The sequence below is a fragment of the Diplotaxodon limnothrissa genome, linkage group LG6 (assembly GCF_057381915.1).
Source record: "Diplotaxodon limnothrissa isolate DT_005_m linkage group LG6, D_limnothrissa_male_GT1.1, whole genome shotgun sequence".
Classification (NCBI taxonomy): Eukaryota; Metazoa; Chordata; class Actinopteri; order Cichliformes; family Cichlidae; genus Diplotaxodon; species Diplotaxodon limnothrissa.
In genome coordinates, this window is record NC_140601.1 from 40,154,583 (window position 1) to 40,179,817 (window position 25,235).

The 25,235-nt window shown below is 40.5% G+C and overlaps 1 protein-coding gene across 1 annotated transcript in view; it reads left to right on the forward strand.

Moving 5' to 3' along the window:
- Positions 1-751: 751 nt before the first annotated feature.
- Positions 752-25,235, forward strand: part of rptor (regulatory associated protein of MTOR, complex 1) — a 209,728-nt gene continuing 185,244 nt past the window's right edge. Inside the window, exons 1-3 of the mRNA XM_085355198.1 lie at positions 752-1,179; positions 2,716-2,890; positions 22,440-22,542. Of these exons, the coding sequence (XP_085211324.1) occupies positions 2,723-2,890; positions 22,440-22,542 (271 nt within the window). The 5' untranslated portion in view covers positions 752-1,179; positions 2,716-2,722. The remainder of the gene's footprint in view (positions 1,180-2,715; positions 2,891-22,439; positions 22,543-25,235) is intronic.

Genomic DNA, 25,235 nt, shown 5'->3' on the forward strand with positions numbered 1-25,235 from the left:
CACGCATGTGGTACATGTTATTTCTGTAAGCTAATAACCAAGCAGATAACATCACAACCTATTTGGGATTTTATGAAGTCATATTTTAATCTAAATTTGTTACTACAAACTACATTAAACGGGTAGTTGGAAAAAATATGTTGGGGGGGAAAAGTCCTTGTTTCCAGACCTCCGTTCTCATTTTAAAAATAACAAAGCACCTTTTCTTAAATAATGAGATTTGTTTTCTCAAATGACGTTGTAAAGCACTTTGTCAAGCTGAAGTTTTTCTTTATTTCTTTGACCTTTACTGTAAATTGAAGACGCAGAACATAAAGTTCAATACTTATAAAAAAATACTACAATTAAATTCAAGGGAAAAATGTCAGGAGAAGAAAGAAAACCAAAACCATAATAACCTCGTTTTCTTAATTCCAAAGCACCTTTTCCTAAACAGAGGAACTTCCTCCAAAGGAAGCAGCAAAGCAAACCACATTGTCAAGCTGAAGTAATCTGGTGACAGAGCAACATACGGGAGGAAAAAGTCATAAAAAATTCTATGTAAGAAATAAAATTTAAGATTTAAGAAAAAAAAAACCCACAAAAAATGGCCATTATCATTTTAAAAAAGTATTTACAAAATCGTAAATGCTTTTTGGAGGCTGCCGTGAGTACGTGTGTTTATATTTTGGTGAGTGACGCCAGGAACAACAGCTGTGACGTTTCACGACAGCTTCGCCGCCCCAACAGTGCATTCTGGGTTCAACTCAAGATGGCTGCGCCCTTGCAGAAGTGCTGAAGAAGTGCCTCTTCGGAGAAATTCCCGGAATTATTTGAGATTTCCTCGAAGACCGTCGCTCGGAGCCGACTACCAGGGCCGCTGGTACGTAGAAGGAGTCCACGCGAGCCCAGTCATTGATAAGTGCGGCCGCCGTTACGTGTGGCTGTGGCAGACTGTCCGTGTGAAGATGGGCCTCGCCTGCAGCCCCTTCCCATAGCGAAGAGCCGTGGGGAGAGGAGCCGCAGATTCCCCTGCAAACACGCGCCCGTGCAGCTCGGATTTGACGGCTTTGACTTACTCTACAGGCTCTGGACGCTGCCCTACAATTTGCTGACCAGGATTGTGTGTGCGACCGTGTCTGTCATTGTCCGGAGAAGGAGAGCTTCCACAGCCCGGGCTGATAATCCCACCGCACCAAGGTCTGCACCTGCACGCTTCGCTGACACTCTAGGTGCCTTTTCTGCACATTTGATCGGTCTCCTTATCTCTGTCACGCGTGTGTGGTTCAGAGACTCGCTTTAAAAAGGCTTTAAGTGAATATTACTGGCCTCGGTGCAGTCTGACACCTGACAGCAGAGCTGTTACATTAGCCGCGCTAGTTTAGCTTAGCTAGCTGGACTGGACTGAGCCTGCTGCTCGCCAGCATCCGTGCAGCCAAGTTTAACACAGCTGGGCCGTTTTAGCACGAATGCAGAGGCAGTAAAGATAAAAACCCATCGACCTCCTGTCCCGTGGCTCCAGCTGTAGAGCTGAAACATCTCTACAGCTGTTGCTTTGCTACAGAGTCAGGCAGCTAGCCTGTTCAAATAAAGTGGAGGAAGCCAGATGTGAGTGTGTTTGGTTTCAGTTGCTGTTGTGGGTTTCATTCAAACAGGATTCACAGCAGCAGATTCACACGGCATAAAAATGACTCATAACCACCATCCCATGACTTAAAGGGCATAAAGTGGAAAAGTCAGCTGCCAGTGTTGATAATCAGATTATTATCTGAGTGTAGAAACAGTCTGCTTGGTATAGCCCATAACAACAGTACAAGGAGGGATGGAGCTGTTCTTACTTTATCGGACAGTAGCAGGTACTCTGGCTTCTTCCCACAATGCTTGTTAAGTGTTTTAGTAATTATAAATTGACTGTGTTACCCCTGCTTTCTAATGCCAGCTTGGATAAACCCTCACCAATCCTGTATAGGAAGCATTTAAGAGGACGGAACTTTATCAGATGATTGGTGATCCATATTGACAAAGCAGACTTTGGCCCAAAAGAAATGGCTTGTATCTGTGATGATAGCATGGCCAAGAGGGACAAACATATGCAATAATGTACAAACAGGGGCGGCTGCCTCTCAGGTCACGTCTTCATCCTGTAGAACTTCAACAGCTGCACAAAGAGACGTGGATCGAAGTCATGATGCTTAATTTTTTTATACTTGTGCTAAGATAATATAATGAAACGTTTTATTACTGAAAAAGGAAGCAAAAGTTCTTTTACATGTTGTTTAAACACTGAAGACGTTTGAATGAATAAATTCATCTAAATCTGGATCTAAGTCTCGAGCTCTCTGAACAGGCCTCCTGCAGTTATCTGACAGTGCGCTTTTATTGCTGTTTAAATTTTCCTATGAATATCTCAGTTGGTAATCAAAAATGTATTTAGGATTGCTTACATCTATTTTGTATATATTCTGTTTTTACTTTCTTTCTTTATTATTTATCATCCATTACTTAATAAAATAGCTGCACAGTAGCACATTTGGCTGCATCTGGACTGGAAATGTCTCCAAATTATGTTTTAAGATTTTTATTTATTTATTTTTGAGACTAATGTCAATATCGACTATATGCAGCAATTAAATGGCTAAAGTGAGCCTGCCAATCTTTTTGTGGATACCCAGTAGCTACAGCCAAAGACACTTCAAAATCAAACCAGTGACATTAACATGAGCGCTCTCCCAGCAGGGCCCTGATGAAAATGGACTCAGACTTGCTTCATTCACCGGCTGTGGGCCTCGCTGAGGAAGAGGAGGCCGATATGAATGACTGGAAACTTCCCTTGGCCTTCATGAAGAAGAGGCACTCAGAGAAGATTGAGGGCTCCAAGGCCCTGGCGCAGAGCTGGCGGATGAAGGACAGGGTAATTTCTCTTCTCATCCATGTACAGGAGTAAATCAAGAGCCTGAGGATGTTTCCTGTGTGAGCTCTGCTTTGAGGTCACAGAGGCTGTTTTTCCTTTTATCTCAGCTCATAGCGACCTGTATAGCTGCATTTTCATGCTCATATATCTGATGGGACTGTTAGTTTTAAGCAGGAACCAATAAAACAGGAAATCTAAGATTGTTGATTTAATTTAATGAGTTTTGATGCTTTAGATGTAGCTTTAGAAAGACTGTTATTTTTAAAAGATAAATATTATAGTATGTTTTTTTTTTTTTCCCCCTCTAATCAGCAGTTCCCACAAAAAGATCAAACTCTGATATCATCTTTCATGTAACGTATTGATTGAGCATTAATTTTTATCCTAGAAGGATTTCTTGTGGTTTGTAACTACAGCAGAAAATTCCTGCTTTATAGGACAGGGTGGGTCAAATGGTTATCCACGGGGCCAGTTCTCAAAAATTCAACTCATTAAAAAGACAAATCAAATTCCTTGATGCTACATGCTGTGCTTCAAGAGCTTATCAGTCTTTAAACAGCAGCAAATCACTGGCTACCCTCGTCTCTATTACTCTGCCAATTCATTTCATTCTGCTTGATTACCAGCTACCAATGCTACGCTTTCAGGGGGAACCTAAAAGGGTTTCCTACATGAATGGTCACCGTGTGTTTCAGCTCCCATAAAGCTGCCGTTTGATCCACTGCAGTGCTACCAACCTGATTATTTTATCGCCTCACGGCTACAGAGCACTGCCATTATAATGATGGCAAATGTCACTTAGTTGTACATAACCCTCAGAAACTCTGCACCGATTGTAGAAATTCACCCAGATGAAAATTTAAAACTTCGCTGCTGTTAGGACATGAGTTGAATTACTCCGCAGTGCCCGCTGAGGTGTCAAGCTGCAGGGAAATGAAGGCATCATTAAATGTGGAGCTGCTATTGATTTAAAAGAGGTAATATGGGCTAGCTGAAATGGACATTCCTATCAGGAAGTCATGCTAAATCAACCGTGTTAAATCTTTCATTGCTCAGAGCATTTTCAGGCCCTCCGTCCTCATTTGTAAACTTGGAAGAAGAATGTGTCCTTTCACATGTCTGGGCTACGAGAGCTTTATTTGTGTGTCTTATGCAGAACAGAATTTAGCTTTGAATTTGACTGTAGCCTGGGGATTGGGGAATTCAGAATGCATTTGAATGTTTTTTTTTTTTATTTTCTGAAAAACATGATTAAGATATCAATGTCGATTGTACGCAGTATGTGAAAGGTGGTTGAAGCCATTTTGAAGTCATCTTCTGGTTCGTAGATTGGTTGTCCATTTTTGTTTCCTTTTGAGCAAGAAGTGACCGTATGTAGATGAGACAGCAAGTACTAAGTTGCTGGCTCAGCCTAGATACACAGATACCTGCTAATTAGTTTTTAAATCATCAGTTCTAGAAGAACCACTATTTAATCAACTGAAGTGGAACAGCAGATTGCTTGGAAGCTTTGTACCACATGGAATCCCATGTTATTTGTCAGATAATTTCATTAAACATACTCTGGGCACAACGGCACAGTTATGGTTGAGAGGTCAGTGACTCTGGTTAGGTGAGGTGAATCCTAGCAGATGCTCACTGGCGACCTGCTGAAAAAAACTGTTGTAATTGTCTCCATGTAGGTTGTAACAATTTTGTAACAATTTTTATAACTTGATACTGAACCATGTATTTAATGCTGTAAAGTTGTGTTAATATGGGAGTCTAGGCAGATTGGCTCACTTTTGGACCAGGCCTCAAGTGGCCATTAGTAGAATTGCAATTTCTGGCAGTTGGCGTCAGGTCAGTGAAGGTGAAGCATAGCAGGCAGCTATCAACTACACCCGCCTGTGTCGGCACTCGCAGAGCACACTCAAAGCACACGCAAAACTGAAATTCGTGTGTGTCAGAAATCGTAATCTTGTCAGAAGTGACATGAACATGAATGCTAACATTTTAAAAGGCAGCAGAAACAGCAAATCCTCTGCTGTGGACACATTGAGAAAACGTGGTGTTGAATACACCACCATTTCTATTATAATAAAAATAAATAAAAAGGTCCAGCGCAGCGAGACCGGACGGACACCTAACTTTAAGTCCTGCTGCTGATTGCTGCTAGTGTACATTAGCCAGTTTTGTTTAATTCTGTTTATTTTTCTGATCTTAGAGCAGAATCATAAAGGACACAGATGAGGCTGTAGTGCTTCTTAGGTTCATTTTACCAGTGAGTTTTGCATTCGTCAGAATTTTTATCTAGTTGATTGATGATGATGATGGTGATGGAGTTCTGATAATGTGGAGTGCTTTAGTAGAAACCCTTTAATGACATGAAGGTTTAGACCTGCAGCTTCACATACTTTCACCTCTGGTAGTTGAGACCACATGTAGTGCTTTGGCTGATTTAAGGTGACTGACAGTATCGATAGGAGTTTGCTTAGAGAACAAGTTGGTCAGCAAAAAGTTAAGGCTGGCAAAAGAGGCATGCCGTGAGAAGGCTTTTAAAAAAACTCTTTCTGCACTTTGGGGAAGAAAGTTCATGATTTAGTTCAATTTTAATAACATTGTGTTAAATGTCTGGGCATTTTACATCTTAAAATCAAGACCAAAGCGTATTATAGAGAAGAAAAAGGCAAATGACTCTAACAGAGGTCAGTCAGAGGTCTTGTTCTGTGAGACACATTGAGTTGACTCGGTATGGTGACAGGTAACCTGCACTATTACTAGGCTTATTGGTTCAAATTGTGTGTTTAGTCCGCTGTTGGTTCAGTCACAGCTTTTGAGTCATCTGTGTGTTTGCAGTCATCTGCAGCCACTCGGAGCAAAGCAGGATTGTGTGTACAGCTGCTGAACCTACCAAGTAGAATCACGATAACAGCTATCAGATATCCTGTAAGAACGCTTGTACAGTACAGGGCAAAGTCAGGTGACGAGCAGCTGACTTTAACTAATAAAGCGCCATGTCATTTTTGATCAGAAAGCATGTCGTGGTAGTAGTTAGGTTGGTGGAAGGATCACATTTCTTTTATCGAGCTGTCAGACCTGAAGTCGAGCATTTAGTCTGACTGAGCGTTAATGAGCGGGGTTAGGTTTGCAGTGATTTTTTTTTTTCTTTCTTTTTTTTCAGGGGTTTGATTGACTCCCATCGATAAACTGAAAAACCTAAACTAGTGCTGTCAGCACTTTCATATCTATTTTTGTCCCTCCCCTCCCCCACAGTGAACAGAGAGCATGAAACCTTTATCTTGATGGCACAAAAACCTGAACATCCACCTGTAGAGATAATGGATTGCAGTGCAGGGCGTTATTGATTCTCAGGATGTACACTTTATTTTTAGCCCAATAGTTTCCAAACATCAGCTGACACTGACCATTTTAACAGATGTCACACTTGGTATGACTGTATTAAGAATCAGCATTTTAAACAAAATAGTGCTTCATATTTGCCTTGATTAGCTTTCAAGTGACTGAATAGTTGTTACGCTAGCTTTAGCTTGCAGTGTCTGCACTCATTTATTTTTGAGAACCTTCTAAAGGCTCGAGCCATCTTTGGCTTTGCATGGAGTTTTTGTGTTCTTGGGCTTTTTTTTCTTGTTTCATACTACCAGTCTTCTAAAATCATTAGCAGCTGGCTCCATTTTGGATTCACATACAATTCTCTAATTTATTAAGTTGCACTATTAATCAATTAATTGACTTTTTTTTTTTTATTAGTAAAGACCACAAAATATTCCCAGTACCTCTGGGGTTTTCAAAGTGTGCAGAGCCACAGAAGATGGGATGATTACCATCAGGTGAAAAATATGAAGTGGGGATGATTTAAAAACAGAATGATGATGCTGCTGTGCTAACCTTTAACAGGTTCTCCTTGAATTTTCTCAAATTGGGTGGATTACAGAGTACACACTTTTTTTGTTTTTGAAGTGGAGAGCCACTGAGTTTGATTGCAAGCTAAATGACACAATGGCTAAATATTTATTCTGGAACATCTGAATCTTTGATAATATTACTGAGTTAGTCATTTGCTTTGGTAAATTTTGTTGTTGAAAGGCAATTCTTTCACTCCAGGATTTCTTCAAAAACTTCCTTTCCTTAAATTCTCTCTTCCTTAAACACCTCATGTCACGACGCTGCCACCACTACACTGCAGGGATTTGACAGTTTGTGAGCTTTGCCCCGCTGCCTACCGTCCTTCCCAAAGAGACTTCTATTTTCTTTTGCATTTATATTAAAACATGTAATGGCATCAGGGCTTTAAATATTGTTTTGAATGATAGATAAACTGTCTCAAAGCAGCATGAAACTTGAGCTGTCATGCATGCACAGGAACTTTTCGCTTCCTACCTGTCATGCTTCACAATCCCTTGTTGAGCTGCAAGCGGTTTGACGTTAGACTGGTTGATGCAAACTTGTCCTCTTATAGTGTAACAGTTTCTTCGTAAACGCTGACGAAACCCTGCCCCGACTCGATAGCCTGTCTGTCACAGGAATGGCCTCATTGTGCTTGTTTTTAGGACTGGTTCAGGTTGTTGGGCATGAAGGCAGATCAGCATTAATTTTACAGCTAAACAGGATATGTACAGCATCATCAGCGGGTGGGTGAGAAGTTCATATCGACCCCTTTACACATCATTCTGGATACAGTGTTTAACAAACTTATTAGACTGCCTGTCATAAAAACAAGACGACAAATATTTTAGAAATCTGTCAAAAACTTGTGTAGAATCTAAAAAATATGGAAAATACATTTATACACCCAATTTCAGCCATCAGACTGCACTTTACAGAAGTCGCATTAGACGCATTAGTAGAAACAACACTTAATTTGATCCTATCTTGCCTGTCAGTTTCTGCATAAAGATGAAAAGGCCAAACCTTCCAGTGTTAAAAATGAAAAATATTGAACTCTATTTTGTAGGGCTGCACAATTAATTGTTAGAAAATCGCGATCTCGATTCATACTTATGTGCGATCTCATTTCCAAATGACAACGATTTAAAAAAAAAAAAAAGAAAAAAAAGAAAACGACGACGATTGTACCGCATTTTGATCCGGGACGTAATCTGCATGAAAACAAGCGCTCACTCTTCCTGCTCAACAAATGACAAGGGCGGAGCCTTATACCACGTGATACAGAAGCTGGCTGCTAAAATTAGCAGGGAAAAAACAACGGAGAGCACGTCAGGGAGAAAATCCGTCCCGGTCAACCACCCAAACATCAATAACGGGAACCTTATACAGCGCTTCCCTATACACGTCGAACTCCCGCAGGCACAAAGAAATTACGGAGACTATTACTTATCACCTGACCAAAGATATGGCTCCCATCAACACTGTGCAAAACGAGGGATTTAGGAAAATGATCAACACCCTAGACAAACACTACACAGTGCCGTCCCGCAACTATTTTTCTATTGTTGCACTACCTGCTCTATACACGCAGCGTCGAGCAACGGTGGAGACGGAATTTCAAGCAGTACAACATTTTGCGGCAACAACAAAACGTGAGACATTTGTTGTTTTTATGTTTATTTATTGTTTTTATCTTCAGTCTCAACTGTTACGAAGTTGATGTGCAGTTAATAAGTGCAATAAATATTTATACTGGAAAAGAAAATCGTGAGAGAATCGTGATCTCAATTCTAAGCCAAAAAAGCGTGATTCTCATTTTATGCAAAATCGTGCAGCCCTACTATTTTGCTCATAATGCAATACACTGTTAACACAGTGTAGGGAGGTAGTTTGATTTTGTACTTGTGCATTTTTATTTTCCCTTGTGTTTTTTTTATTACTGCTGATCAAAAGACAAAAGCAAAGCTACACCAGCTGGAAAGAGCTGGTTTCCCTGTCTTTCATGTAGTTTTCACATCTTATATCAAACCCAGAATGTGACTCGTCCTTCGACATGTCTGTGGACATCAGATTTTGGAGATACAAGTAAAGTGTGGCTTCATTTTTCACTGATTTTCCTCCATGATGGTGTGACAGCGTTTTAAAATTGTCAGCAATGAGTTTTTTGTTACTTTGTTGTAGTGACAAAAAATTGTTGTTGTAACATTTAGTCAAAGCAGAATATTGAATTGTTGTAGCAACTTTTCAAAAAAAAAAAAAGGCCTGAGGTTTGTTTTTTTTTTTTCTTTTCCCCGTCTAAGATTTTAATGGACTTATCGGGCAGTTTAGCGACCTTTTTGTTTTGGATTTACACATGGCTCAAGGCAATCTTTTCTTTTTTTCAGGACTCTGATCACCAAATTAAATGTGTTTTCTAGGAATTCATTATTATATGGCAGGGAGTATGGGAGTAATGCTTGGTTTTTATAGCTTTGTGGTTTGTATTGGTTGGTAAATGACCTATAACACACGTTTCTCTGACTATTGATCACACACATACGATTCAATTAAATATGTCTCCTTTCTTTCCCTGCTGGTTTCCAGACATAGTGCGTTTTTCAGCTTAACGATAATGAAATCAATAAGTCATCAATATCCAAGCTCATAACAATAATAATAATAATGTGGAAACAAGACAGGTGGGCTGTGCTGGTTTTACTTCTGCTTCATTAGTTGAATTCAATCAATGCGTGCAGTTCATTAGGGAGCATATAGACTTTTAGCTACCGAGCCATGAAAACAGAATGTATTTGCAAGGTGCTAAAAAGAATTGCACGCTAACGATTTTACGTTGATTAAAACAGCGACTTTGCTTAAATATCTGCAAATTCCATTAAACTGCTAGCTCCAAATTAAATACCAGTTGGTTAACAACGTCCCGACTTGTCAGGAGCAGAATATTAACGCTGTCAGGAAAGAACAGAAGTTTTGTTTTTTTTGATGAGGTTACACTCTTTTTTTGACACTTCCAAGAAATTCAAAAACAGTATTGCATTGATATGAGTGCATCTCCATTCCACCATCTTGTGTTTCCTCTTTATGTTACTGTAATTAGTGCAGAGATAATGGTGATGTTTTCATTTGCCATGAAGACTGATGAACTGTATCAGTCATTCTCTTGTGGTTGAGATGGATGTAGAAGGTTTGGCAAGTAAACAGTGTGATGTGGGATATTGTCTTGGCTTTCTGTCTGGTAGGAAATAGCATCAGCCTTGTTCAATAGAACTAATGTCAAAATACCAAATAAGTTTATTAAACTATGCCAAAATCTTTTTTAGTGCTCTGAGTGCTGAAGTAGAGTAGAAAAGCGCTACATAAGCACCAGATCACTTTTTACACATAAATGCAGCTATCCAGTCTTTAAGTGATGATATGATGAATCCTGCTTCCGGGTCCAAACTACTCTGCGTTTAATAAGGTTGTTGTGATTTTAACTTGTTTCAATGCTTTGTGTCTTGTTCTATTTAATCTCAACTCAGTGATCCGCAGTGTTCGTTTGACTTTAGGACCTGAAGCGTAGTTTGGGCCCAGACACGGCTAGTGACGTCAGTAGGGATGGGTACCGGTATCCAGTGCCGTTATGGCAAACAGTAGTAACCAGAAAAGCAGCGCACATTTTGGTGCTTTATTTCGGTGCTTTTTTTCCTGAGATGTCATACACTTTGGATTCTAGCCAATCATTTTACCTTTGCAAGGATAGTAGGCGGGCCCAGGTATGTACGTTCTTTTAGAGCAGAGCTACAGATTAAAAATGCCCAAAGCGAAGCGGTCAAAAGTCTGGCTGTACTTCACAGCAAAAGATGCAAACTCAGCAGCCTGCAACAAGAAGAAGAAAGAAGAAGAAAGTGTACTTTATTGGTCCCCGTGGGGAAAATCCCTCTCTGCATTTAACCCATTCACTCAGTGAAGCAGTGGGCAGCCACTGGGCGCCCGGGGAGCAGTGTGTAGGGACGGTACCTTGCTCAGGGGTACCTCAGGGGAATCGAACCCCCGACCTTCCGATCATGGGGCCACCACTCTACCTACTGAGCTATCCCTGCCCTAGTGCTTTAAGGTGATACCGTGCAAAAGAGGTAACACCTCGAATCTGATGAAACACCTGGTGACGTATAGCATTTTGTTAAAAGCCGAGAAATTCGCCCTACTTGATAGCTTGCTGCGAGACCTCACATCGAGCACATCTACTGTGGGTGGGTTGCCTGTTATCGGACCCGGAGTTAGCAACATCCCCCAAAAACCCAAAGAGTAGAGTCCTGGCCCCTAGCCCTGCCAGTGTAGCAGAAATGATGAGGATGATGATGGCAGCAGCAGCCATTCTTCTCTGCGTGAGTAGCTTAATGTTGTTCGTGTGTAATTTACGTTGAGTAGGCTAACCACGTTATTACATTAATGCACGTAAGGTGAACTAGCAAACACCGTCGTAGTTACATGCGGCTGTCTTCTTGTTTGATGGCAGATACTCCCTTCACCCTGGCCAAAAAGGCTAAAATGACCAAAGAAAAAGTGGAAAACAGCTAAACATGAGAGGTTTTTGGACAAAGTTTGTATTTTTTCCATTGTTTAAGCACTGCTTCCAGCCAAGAGTGATGCCATAAATCCCCTATAGCTGCAAAAAAGGCTAACATTCTTATCTTTTTTTACAAAAAAACAGCTAAAAATGAGAGGTTTTTGGACAAAGTTTGTATTTTTTCCATTGTTTAAGCACTGCTTCCAGCCAAGAGTGATGCCATAAATCCCCTATAGCTGCAAAAAAGGCTAACATTCTTATCTTTTTTTACAAAAAAACAGCTAAACATGAGAGGTTTTTGGACAAAGTGTGTGTGACAGTTGTTTTTTTTCCTACATGTTTCCAGCTATTTCTTTAGCTTCTATTTTTCAACCTGGCTCAAAGTGCAAATAAAACATGACAAGAGAAACCCCACTAATGACTAGACACACACATGTAATTGGAGACGGCCATTTACAACATTAGCATAGGGTACTAGACAGGGTGGACCTTGGGCAGGTTGTCGGTATTTCAGAGGGCGACTTGGTGATTGTTTAAATGGTCCGACTTTGTCCTAACGGGCAACTTAACTTTTCCAATCTCATACTTTCACTATTTGACCGTAATCTCTGTAAATAGATGTCTCCATATGAATATGTAGTCCCAATTCTATTGGTCAATCATGTTTGCCACAGTACTGGTTGCATTGACATATGTCATGTAGGTGAAAAATGTCTAGCAACACACCACCAACCAAAAATGTTATAAAATGGCAAATTGTGTGAAGTAAATGTTATTGTCAAATGTGGATTGTGAAGGTCAATGCGAAATTTTTTGTGTGACTTTCTTTGTGACTGTTAGGAAAAGAACTCCATAATTTACATTATAACTAGCATCTACACATGTGGTGTTCTTCAAGCTGTGTAAACGGGATGACGGCTCGGTTATCGGGTCTCCAACTGTCTGTGTCCGCAACAGAGTAGAATCGAGGCCTTACTCTTTCTATTTGGTTCTATTCACTCGGTGTGAAACCTAGCCCTGTTTAGATGATCACAAAGCTGATATACTGGCAGGAATGGAAGAAATGTGCACATGAAGCCAACACTGTTGCCTCACAGCGGGAACGTCCTCTTTTTGAATCTATCAATTGGCCGTGTGGAGTTTGCATGTTCTCCCTATGTCTCTGCGAGTTCCCTGCAGGTACTCCGGCTTCTTCTCACAGTCCAGAGACACACAGTTAGTGGGATTAGGTTAATTGGTGATTCTAACTTGGCTGTAGGTGTGAATGGTTGTCTCTCTGTGTTAGCCCTGTGAAAAACTCGCAATCTGTCCAGCGTGTACCCTGCCTCTTGTCCTCTGGCAGCTGGAATAAGCTCCAACCCCCCCTGCGACACTGAATTGAATAAGTGGAAGAAAATGGATTGATGGCACATGAAGCTCTTCCTCAATAGCTCTCAGTAGCTCGCTCTCTTTTGAGTTTTTATGGCAGCTATGCTGGTTTCTCCTGGTCCTATACTGTCTTATCCTTTCCATAAACTGCTGCTTTCTCGGCCCCAGTCAAGTCATTCAGTGACAGTGAGGGGAAATAAAACGACAACTTCTAAAGAGTGTTTAGATGCTTTTCTATTATCTCTCACTGTGCAGCATTGTTGAAATTTGCTTGCCATTTTGGAGTGAGTGGGAACATGCCAAAGGATGGCACTTTCTAGATGTTATTGCCAGAGGTGCACCTTTTGAACAAAATCCATTTTGTCTGTGCTTGTGAGTAGGTTTTCATTTTGGCCTTGCATTTATGTGTTCAGTTCATTCATATGCTGAAATATATCTAGCATTTGTGCCGGCCTTTGCACACCACTCATAACTTGAAACAGCTTTGCATCATCGCACCCGTCATCAGTCAAAAACGCTGTTGGTCAAACACAAGTCGGTACTTTGCTGCGCCACAGCCAGTTCTTAAGGAGCAACAAGTGTGCAAATCATCAAACACAGACACTCGCCTCGTGGGGCAAGATCCAGCACTGGATCTCTTTCTCTCTGCTAACGAAGCCTTTGCTATGTCGTCCACGACTGCTCATACAGACGTTCTCCATGCTCAAGACATTCTGATATGAGCTGATATTTTTTTGTTTTTGAGATTTGGCTTCAAATTCGCTACTAAGCAGCTTGCTTTTAGAGCTCTGGGAGACCTTTTCTCATTTAAGTTACCTGTTTCTTAGTGTTTTCTTTGAAGTTGAAGAAAATAGTCCTCGTTTTTGTTTTGAAGTAGCAGATGTTTAGCTTACAGATTGCATTTAAGCTTTTCTCTGCACACTAAGCATAACAGAGTTGGTGCAGCTGGATCTCCAGTGAAAGGAAACCCAGACAAACAACGCTCGCTGGATTGCCTCGAGCTCACAGTTTTTGCTTTGATTGGATCACCACTCATGCCAGACACTTCACCTGTATTATCAATTTGTCCGGCCCCAGTTGGGAGTCTTCATTTTTTCTTTTTCAAATATTTATCCATTGTTGTTATGTCTCATCACTGTCTGTTGTCTTAATTCAACAAATTCATTATTGCGCTACATGCTGCTTCACACGAACATGAAAGAGTATTTTATTATTCTGCCAGTCACTGCATCAAAGACACAGATGCTCAACAATGGCCGATTATTTGCAGTAATTAAATAATCATTTTATAGACTAATTAAGTGACGTGAAATAATTTCCCATGGCACACCTGACGATCTGTCATGGTGCCACAGATAAAAAGCACAGGCTTAGATAACAAAGAATTAACCTTTTTTATAGGTTGTATAAGTTATTGTGCGTTTATAAAATAGGTAACTTTTTCACTAATGACGGTGACGATGATAATAGAGGTGCAGTTTACCACTAGCTTACTATTAGCTTGTAGAGTCAGGCAAGCATCCACTGGTGGTTCACCTGTTCACCTGAGCTCTCCTACATCTGCAAAAAGGCCTTGATGTCTTTAAAGACTGTTGTATAGAGATGAATGTAATGTTGTAGAGATGAAGCCACCCGTGAGTAACTTTAGAATCACGATGGAAATATCGGGCAGCTGAGCGGCGTGATTTCCCACTAGAGTTTCTTTTGTGTTGTGCTTTATTGTCGTCTACAATGAAAATGCAGCTGTGGAAAACTATAAAACTTCACTGAACAACACAGTCTTTGTCCGCCTCTACCAGCCATGTATGGGTCCATTTCCTTTTTGTCTCCTTGCTTCCCGTTTACAGTAATTCATAACATAGTAAACACTCTTTCCTCCATTTTAATGTACCTGCCACATTTGCAACTTTTTGATCTCCAAAACGTAGTCTTTATATTTAAAAAGCAGATCAATGTGTAGTGACGTTTGGCCTTTTTCTGGATTTTAAGATTAAGCGTCCAATATCTGACCTGTTGCTGCTATGGCACACGATCAATGCGCTCCACCATCTTAATAACCTTAATTTATGGCGGGCCTAACAAATGGATTAATCAGGGTCCATTGATCGACATAGCAGGTGGTGCTCGGGGCTGTATGGGAGTCTTAAAGGGCCTGGATAGAAATGGCAGGAAAATCCCCCGGAGTCACGTGTAGTTAATGAGAGCAGGACAGCAACCACTTATATCTACAGAGCTGAAACAGGAAGACATGAACACACACTGAGCTGCACGTACAGACTTTATCTCCCTCCCACTCCCTCTTCTGTTTCACCCCTTTTTATTTATCCCACTAAAAGAGCAGACTGTACAAAGGAAAGAATTAACTACTTAATTCTTCTCTCACTTCTCCATGATATTATTGGAAATCCACGAGGGCCAGTATGCCTTTATTATCTAATTTTGGTTGAGTTTTTCACTCAGATTAGTGCTAACAAGCAAATTAACAGCCCACTGCCACCTATCTGATGATAAACGAACCACTTGTTCAGGGTCAAAAGGTTATTTTCCTTTTTCACAGTCGGAGAGGCTCTGCCAATCCTTGCTCTCTTTGAACCTTAGTCAGCCTGAACTCTGAAGAATATATATACTCTCTCACATGCCCCGTGCCACATACCCATGTGTGTGTATGCGTATATGTATATACTGAAGCACCTAATAATACCTTAATATTACTTCCAGACAAATAAGACCTTTGAAATATAGTCCAGATCAAAGTGTAACAGACACTCAAGTTTGTGTTTGTACACAGTTTGCATTCAACATAACAGTTTAAAATCAATGATTATTGATGATTCATTCCTTCACAAGTAAACATGTTAGAAGAGCACGGCCTGGTTTAATCACCAACAAGGTTGTTTATTGAAGTTCATTTAAGAACATTATTACTACGTGGAGTGTAAACTCTTTGAAAATACTTGACCTCATTTTTTGATCAATATGAATTTGTGCGATGTTTACTGAATAAAGGTCATTCTTAAATGCAAATCTAGCTCCCAATATATGATCACCTGTCAGTCGATGACTGTTGATAATCCACTGATGGAGCTCAGGAGATGAGCACACATTAAAAACAATAAACAAACAAAATGAATGAATGCCTATTTATATAGTTTGTTGTGTTCTATATCTCTGTGTGTAATGTCTTTGACTGTAAATAAAAGACTATGTAGGGACAAATTACCAGCTAATGCTATGTATGTATATATTTTTGCACAGCAAGCCATATTATTTGTCAGATAACTAAAAATATTTCAGCTGAGTAACCAAACTCCCAACAGCTACATCTTTCACTCAAAGAGGCCATGACCTGCTATAATGGCCTTAATACAACTCGACTTACAACTTGTTTCAAAGGCGTTGATTGGCAGTATTTTTGCTTGTTATATTTTAATTTTTACTTTTTAGGTACCAGTCTGTTAATATATCTGCTGTAAAGTTGGCATTTTTCTGTGAGCTTTGACTTTTTTTTTCCTTTTGAGCCTTTGAAGGAACTGCAAATTCTGCACTTTCATGTTTGTCCCCGTGGTCTCCATTCAGCAAATAACCAACATTAAGGGAATGAGGACACCTCGATATTTCACAGTTTAAAATAAGTTACTTTCACTTTATTTATGCCAGTAGTAATTACACAATTAGGCCTGAAAGCCCCACCACCACCACCCCAAGGCTAGGAACTCATTTACACAAGCCACATGAAGATTGACACCATTATATCTGATGGCCAACCAAAAAAACCAAATTGATGCAGGAGTACTGGTCTTTGTTTTCACTGTGCATTGGATAATAAGTGGAATAAATCAGTAGAAATAATTTGGCGCACATCTGCGTACTGTCACACTCAAATGCCATGTTGTATCGCAGTGTTGAGCTGGAACAGAAAGAAACGCTGTCCCTCATTCATCTCCATTATTCTCATGCAAATTTGTATTGAATGGATTATAAATTATCTGCGTGGGAAGCTGAATGGAAACAAATAATTTCATCAGGGCTGTTTACACTATGATCTTAATTATATGCATTTTTGCAGTTTTCCTGAACTGACAAGGCTGATGCTTTTCTTTGGCGTTTGTTAGTTGGTGGTGTAAAAAAAAAGAAAAGAAAAAAAAAATTACCTTAAAGTTTTCTCAGCAGTTTTCTTTGACATTTTACCTGCTATAACAGAAACATCTTTTTACCTCTCTCCGGACTTTGGATTAATGTCTCTAAAGTGTGCTGCCATTTCAGCTGTTGTATTTTAAAAAGGGCAAATCTGATCTGGGTCTTCCCAGTTGAGCTGGCATCTTTGTGGCGTGTTTTATGTCCTTTCCCAGGCCGTTGTTGTAGGTGTTTTGCAGGACTGCCTACACTTGCTGCACATTAGCTGATAAATCACCTTGTTTTGGCAGTCGGACTCCAGCCGCTTTTAGTCGTCTATATTTATTCAAATGGCAGATGCACTTGTGTATCACATAAGGAGATCACAGTTTTTTGTTGTGCTAACAGAGTAAAATTACTCCCAGCAGAAGAAATAACTGCATGCTTCTTATCTTTAAGTGATTTAGATGAAAAGATATGAAGGTTTGGACAAGATAATCGGAAACCCGACATAATAAATGTATAGCTTTCCAAATGCCCGAGTTTTCATTGACTTTTCTGCAATTTGAGTCCTGAGCTGTGTGTCAGGGGACATTACGCTTGAAGGAAAGCCACCATCCTTCTTTGAAAGATGAAGGACGTAAAAAATCTTTATAGAGTGCATCCCAAGAAACCACACCATGGTCTAGATGTGGTGACAAGGGAGGTAATGGCATACTTTAAGCCCCTTTGATGCGATATCATTGGATTTAAAGATGCATTTATAAATGCACACGAAAGAACTTTTCAGCTTTGGACTCTCCAAGTACTTTAATTTGCCAAGTACTCACTAGCACCACTACAGTACAGTGACGTTGGAGTACCTTTAATCGTGCGTGTAGCTCATTTTTTTTGGAGAAGCAGCTGAACGATATCAGTGAGTGCCACAGTCGAAACCTGGCCAACAAGCCTGCTGGACGGGAAAGCCAAGTTGGAAATAAATGGTCTGTGAACAAGCTACAAGTGACTGTCAAAATAAGATCAGGGAGATTGTTTGTCTCTAATATCTGGCTCGCCTGCAAAAGTGAAGTCTAAAAGCTGAGCTGCATTCATGTAAAGAGACAAACTTGATTTGTTTTTTGTTTTTGTTGTTAATTTCATTGATTTGACCTCATTAGGTTTAAATCCTTCCAGTCTTATTTTCAGTGTCAGGGAATGTCACGCCACTGTGAGCAATGCAATGTCTGTAATGGAGCTGTCATCTTAGTTTAGTTCTGCACAGCAACTGGATGACTACTCTGTGAATACTGTTGTGTAGCCAAGCAGAAAACTTCTATATCACTTCGCATTTGTGGGACCTAGTGTGGGTTGAGGAGCTCGGGTAGAAATGAATGAAGTGAAGCGAAACTGAGCTCATCTGTGTGTAAGGAGGAGCGCACCTGTTGAGCTTGTCCTGCTGAGTCCCACTATCACAACAGTGTTTTGTTCTGCCAGTGGGAACGCACAGGCCACCTTAATTATTTTCACAACAGCTCTCTTAACCCTGCTCAGTTATGTACAGACAGAGATGGTATCTTATCGCTTGCTGTCAAAGGTGACTTAGAAATATCCCGCTGACCCTACATGGTGTTGTACGTGAGCACGCAGTCATTCAGCGATGCCATTCAGTGCACATAAACAAGTGTCCCACTGCCTAAGCTGTGGAAAATCAACAGGAATGACTTTGACCTCGAACAACAAGCATCCCGTCTGAATGTGGAGACACAGTACGTAAAATGCCACTGCATATCTGTCCAAACCAAGGAAATGATAGGATTTCGATTGCAGGCCATGCTTCATGTGAACCAGTAACAAACGAAAAAATCCCTTTCAGACTCACGCCAAAAAGGGTCGTAAACAAGAGAAAAGGGAAAAAAAACGTGCACAAAGCTGGGCGGAGGTTTTAACACTCTTATTGCACCACAAAGACTGTCATGGTTAAAGCAGCACAGTGATGCACATAGCGGCACGTCTTAAACCGTTACTATTGACGGTGATGAGGACTCTGATGGAAATGTGCCGATCGGTGGTTCGATCCCAGGCTGCCTCCTGGCTGCATGCCAAATATCCTTGGGCAAGATACTAACCTCATGTCTGCCTACTGGTGGTGGTCAGAGGGCCCGGTGGTGGCGCCAGTGTCCGGCAGCCTCGCCTCTGTCAGTGCGCCCCAGGGCAGCTGTGGCTACAATGTAGCTGCCATCACCAGTGTGTGAATGTGTGTGTGAATGGGTGAATGACTGAATGTAGTGTAAAGTGCTTTGGGGTCCTTAGGGACTAGAAAAGTGCTATACAAATGCAGGCCATTTACCATTTTACCAATATGCCTGTCTGGCAATTAACAATCGTACCTCTGTAATTGTGTACATAGTTATGCACTACACTAGAATTTTCTAACCCTGTAGAAATTCACAACGCATGAAATACTCACTACAAAAACACTGATGCACATACATGTGCTTTTTGAGCTTCCAATTGGACTTTCCACTGTTTATCTCAATTTCACTCCAACTCAAAGCTGTCAGAAAACTGTAGTTTATTTATAACAGTTTGTGATGCATAAAGTGTGTAAAAGATCCAGCAGACCTCTGGGCTATGAGGGGAAAACTCCCGCGCTGGGATCCTAGCTGGCCAGTCATCGAGCCCCCCTCAGTAATGCTCGTGAATTTTCTGGATTTAGCCTGCGGCGATAATGCTGTGTGGCTGCAATCCATCAATGGCTCCTTGTAAACCTAGTAGAGTTTTATCACTAGTTTAATCATTTATGAACATGATACAAGTGACTTTTTCACTGCAATAATTCACAGAACAGACAAAAGAACCACAGAAAATATATATTGAGAAATATAATCTGTTGTTTTTCATATTAATAAAGAAGATTTAGGAAACATAAAAAAGCGAAGACATTCGGCTTTAGCTGGGTTATTGGATGCTAAATCACAAATAAGCCTTAATAAATCTGTAGAGAAAGTAGTAGCAGTCAGCTGTCATCAATTGGAAAACAGTGGTAAAACATAAAGAATTAAAGTCTTATGAAAAGAATTGAAGAGTAAATTGGAGACAAACTTTCTGTTTCGCACAACTGATCACATAATTAATTAAAAAAGTGGTTGTGGACATCAAAGCTTTGCAACCACTAAATTTTACTTCACACAGTTTGACCTGATTTCAGGCACAGAGCTGCTGTGAGGGAACCCTGCAGGTAGCTAACCTGCAGGTAATTGGAGCCAAGATGACACACAGGGCCTTATGAAGTTCAAGCGCCGTCTGTTTCAGAGCAAACACCCCCCCGGCTTCGATTCACAGAGCGGCGTGATGATGAAACCGTGACTCGACGCAGGTCAAGCAAAACCATCAACAAACACTTGACCTGCTGGGCGGTTTCAGTGACAGAGGCAGGTCGGCTTGTGGAGCAGAAATCTCGAGACTGAACTAGAAAATAAAACTCAAAGAATAATTAGCCACTACAATGTGCTCCAGAGACACTGCTTGCATTTTAAATGCAAAACGTGAAAAGATAAGTTCTCACATAGCTGTGTTTGCACACCACAAGACTTAGAGGGTGGGAAATTATTGATTTGACAAGGTAAAATATAAATAATGTATACAGTATGATTTTTAAAGTTTAAATATGAATTCTGGGAACTAATGGGAGTCTGTTTTTTAAAAAAATGGTTCCTACTTTTACTTTAAGAAATGTAGGTCACACTGAGTGTTACAAAAATCGGTTTGTTTTGTCTGAAATTTACCAGAATAATGACTGAAAGGAGAATTTTATCTTACTTTCCCCAAAATAAACACAATTATACAGGAGCGAGTTGAATATTTTATTTTAAACCTCATGCTGTAATATTAAATGTAAGAATACAGTTTGAGCTGTGTGGCCAATAGCTCGTCACTTATGCCGCCGTGCAGTTTTTGTTATTCTTCAGCTCTGTGCAAATGTCACATTTAGTCATTTGAAATGATTTAGCACCATTTCAAATGACTGTTTTTACATTTGCAGTTGTGAAAAATATTTTGTTTCGCCCATTAAAGGTTTGGTAATAGTCAGTAAAATTACTATTCTTCCTGTGCAGCTGCATAAATTTTATCTGGTGTCAGATAGTGGTGTTATAGGTTTTTTTTGGCATTTATAAGAGTTTAGGCGGCTGATCATTCTGTCTTTATCTGTCAGAATCCTTTGAGGTCAACTCTTTGTGTCAGTGTCTTCATTCAAGCTCATTAGAGCTACAGGATCGAACCACAGGATGTCACAAAGCTTGATGTCTGCTGTGGCACACAAAAGACACTCTGAGGTACTGACAGGGAGGAACGAGTGACTGCCTACTGCTGGTGAAATGTTTAATTTGCCTTGTTGGAAGCATCTCCTGCCTGATCAAGCTGATGTGTCAGGTCCTGCCACATAACCCCTGGCTCATGGTTGTTCTGCTTTGATGGCCTGTTTGTTTTTGTTCCCCGTTTTCTTTTCTTTCTTTTCTTTTTTGGTGTTCCCTACCAGTGGTGGTGTCAGTTTCTTTGATGCAAGTCTTCTGGCTTAATTTAATATATTTGTTCTACTACAGGCCAATGCTCAGTGAGACTTTTATTGGGATTTATAAACATGTCCAATGCATATTTTGTTTTTCGCAAAACAAAATATGCATTTTCAAACACATGACTCACCCTCTTTCTACAGTAATACAAATAATTAAATAAATAATAAAACGAATAATTAAATGGAAAACTACAGAGAATAGAATCGATGGAGAAGATAATAGTTGGGGTACTATCAGTTATATACTGTATTTATAGGCAAAGCGGGGCAGTAGTTTCACCCTGTAACAGCGCTCAGTAGTGGGCTCTACTGTGTTCTCTCTTACATTAAATATATATATAGTGTTCAAAATTCATGCCTGCAGTGTGACCTGTGTGCTGACACACCTCTGAGGTCACAGGTTAGATTCCTTAAAGCAGCGGTCCCCAACCCCCGGGCCTCGGACCGGTACCGGTCCGTAAGTCATTTGGTACCGGGCCGCGAGAGTTGAGGCTCAGGTGTGAAATGTATAGTTTTCAGGGTTTTTATTGGTTTTCAGCGTTATTTTGTTATTGTTTTTATCGTTTACTCGGTTTTCCTGGGTCTTTTCACGTGTGTTATGAATAAATCTTCTTTTTTTCGGTACCGGTACTAGTTTTATTTTGTTGTATTTATCTGTGACACCTTAAAGGCCGGTCCATGAAAATATTGTCGGGCATAAACCGGTCTGTGGCGTAAAAAAGGTTGGGGACCGCTGCCTTAAAGGTGTGGCACCAACATTAGCTTCAGACTTGGGAATTTCTGGACCAGATGCAGAGAGTGCCAAAGGAAAGAGTATATCTCTTCTCTCAGTAACTGCTGTTAGGTTCCCCCTGGGTGAGACACTTGACCTTCACCGCTCCAGTGGAGCTTCATTGGCCTGCAGCAGCAGATTGTGGTGTACCGGGATAAAACTCCCAGGATGTACTGGAATACAAGTCTGGGTGCTCATGGCATTTTCTCTCATGAATAAAGATTTAATGGTGTTAAAAATAATCCACCAGCCTGTTTTGATTTGTGTATTGATGTGTGAGGATTGAATTGTGTTCTGCGTCTGCCCCCAGATGAAGACTGTGAGCGTGGCGCTGGTGCTGTGCCTCAACGTGGGAGTGGACCCACCTGATGTGGTCAAGACCTCCCCCTGCGCCAGACTGGAGTGCTGGATAGGTGAGTCCACGCAGACACCAAACAAATCAAAGAGACTCATAATGAGATTTATTGAGCTTAAATGACACGCGTGTATTTCACTAAAGGCTCTCACACTGTCCTGCTTCTCTTGTTGGTGTGAAAATAAACAGATATTTCTCAGGCATTTGTTTTCCTCAGTGTGAATGCTGTCAATGATTTTTGGACACACTTTAGATAATGTGGATCAAAAACTAAAATGTGAACAAGCGGATATCATACACACACTAATGCATTCATTATCTCTTTACAGGGATTGTTGCGTTATCCATATTTGCTACAGATAAGTTATTATAAGTGCTTTTAAATTTTAATTTTAATTTAGTGCAGCTGTGATTTTTCTGCTCATAAAGATGATATTTTACGACCACCTCTGTACCCTTAATGACGAGTGTTTACACCTCAGTTTATTATTACAGATGTGGTCTGACACCCATTAGAATATCTTCTGGCGTTTTCCAGGACTATCCATAGTACGCTGATCGGCCTCACTAACTTTTGATGTGCACCCAGTCATCTTATTCTGGAAGCAGGCCTGAAATATGACAGTAACAAGGGTTACCTTAGAAGACATCTGAAGGGAAATGTGTGGAGAGAAAAGAGTGGACAGTAGAGAAATGTCATAAAATTGAGAGGAGAGATATGGAGAAAAATATTAGTTTTCAGTACAAAATACCTGGAGCGTTTTCTCTCAGGAACACGTTTTAGAGAGCTGCCGAGCGCTGAGGTGAAAACCTGTCAAAGTTATTCAAATTGGTAAGCTGACAGGGTTACAGTTGGTTTTACACGTGCCATTTTATTAAAACTGTGGCTGCCTCAGCCTCTGTCCTCGCTTCATGTCAAAGCTGCAGGTTTTTGTGATTTGAAGCTGCAGACGGGCTGAAGCTTGCTCTTCGCTTACAAAATTTGAGCAATGCAACACTCTTGCAGAGTTGTGTGTGGAGGGGTTTGATAGTGCTTTTTTTGTTATTGTTTTTAGAAACACTGCCCTCCCTAAGGTTTTGTGTTCTCCTTATATCCAGTATAGCCTCTCTGCACTTCATCAGTGGCATTATGGTCAAGAAAACAAAAAAAAACAAGACATGCACGGACTCATCGATCAGTTTCTCGACAGTTGTGATTTCATTTTTAACTGTGTACTGTTTACATCTGGCTTCAGCCAGCTTTCTGGATTATTGAAAACGACAATATTACAATATTTACGACATATCAATATAATATATTGGCTAGTAGTTATTTTTCTGTGTTGGTCCTGTACTAGCTGGACAAGATACTATGCAAAGAACACACTTCGTGAATTGTTATTTCATACAGTTACATACAGTTATTTCTGTATTGTGTCATGTTGCCATTTAGTGGTGTTGTTGCTATCATTGCTGTACACGCAGTGATCAAAGGGATCGAAAAACTGCTTTATTGGGCTGAAACACAGACTTCTTCCTTTTTTGGGTGAAAAATAATTTTGGTTCAAAGAGCAAGGCGGTGTTATGGTGTTCAGCACTACTGAGCACCGTGACTTTTACATGACACTAAAACTTGAACTTTCACTTCAGGGATATTCTCAAGCTTTCCCGTGGGAGCTAAATTCATAAGGTCTCTGTCACACAGGGATGAAGCAGTCTGCCCTCACCGGAACCATATAATGTGACATAGAACAAAAACACAACCGTCTCCATTGAATGGGAACCTCAAAAAACATTGTTTTGCTCCCCTGGGATTGACTGACTGTTAGGAGTCAGGCAAGCACATTAAAGTGGAAACACAGCTCTTAAAGTTTCTGAAAGTTTTTCAGTGGCTTCTGAGGACACTGTCGCTCTATAGACCTGCCACTCGGCTTGTGAGAAGCCATTTGGGTGTATGAAGTGTTAAAGGCTGGGATGACGTCCTAAAATGCACCGTAGTGTTCATCTCTCATGGATGTTTGAGCCACACGCAGATTGGGAGGAGGGGAACAAAACAAAAACCTCACATCTGCTTTTTGTTTCACTGGTGTGTGTGTGCGGTTTTGTGGAAACTGCCTTTCACTTTGCACCATAGCAGGAAATTGTGATGCCAGTGTATGCAGTATAAACAGAAGCGTTATGTTGCAAGATGCATGTTCATCAAGTTCAGAGACAATATTACTGAGCATTCACCGAGTAGACACAGATGGGATTGAACCGGAGATGAGAGAGCAAGGCCTTGTGACCATAGAGCACGTAATAGCTGGTTAGTGAAGAGCTGAGCGTTTATGATGTCGCCCTGTTAGTGCTTTAAAACCAGATGTGACAAGCGAACAGTGGTTCTGGACGAGAATCTGGGGACGATGTGCGCTAATGCGGCACAAACTTGTCCATCTCTAAGTAGCCACATGCTAAAACACACCATGTTTTCTTTCCTTTCTTTCTTTTTTTTTTTTGCTCTAATGGGACCACAAGTTACAAAATGAAGTTTATGTTCTATTAAATAATGTTTAAAAGTAGTGACTGAGACCATAAAGTCTTAATGGAAGTATTCAAATAAGTGCAGGGGTCTTTTCCCCTTAGACTTTAATACAGTTTATCTTTGTTTTTAAACCAGAGGAGTTGCCCCTGTTAGCATGTTGCTAATATTTTAAGTCATTAAAGGCACATTCAAAGTGCAAACATTGAATGAAAAGGATTTTATGATCAATACATTTCAAATATTCAAATCTG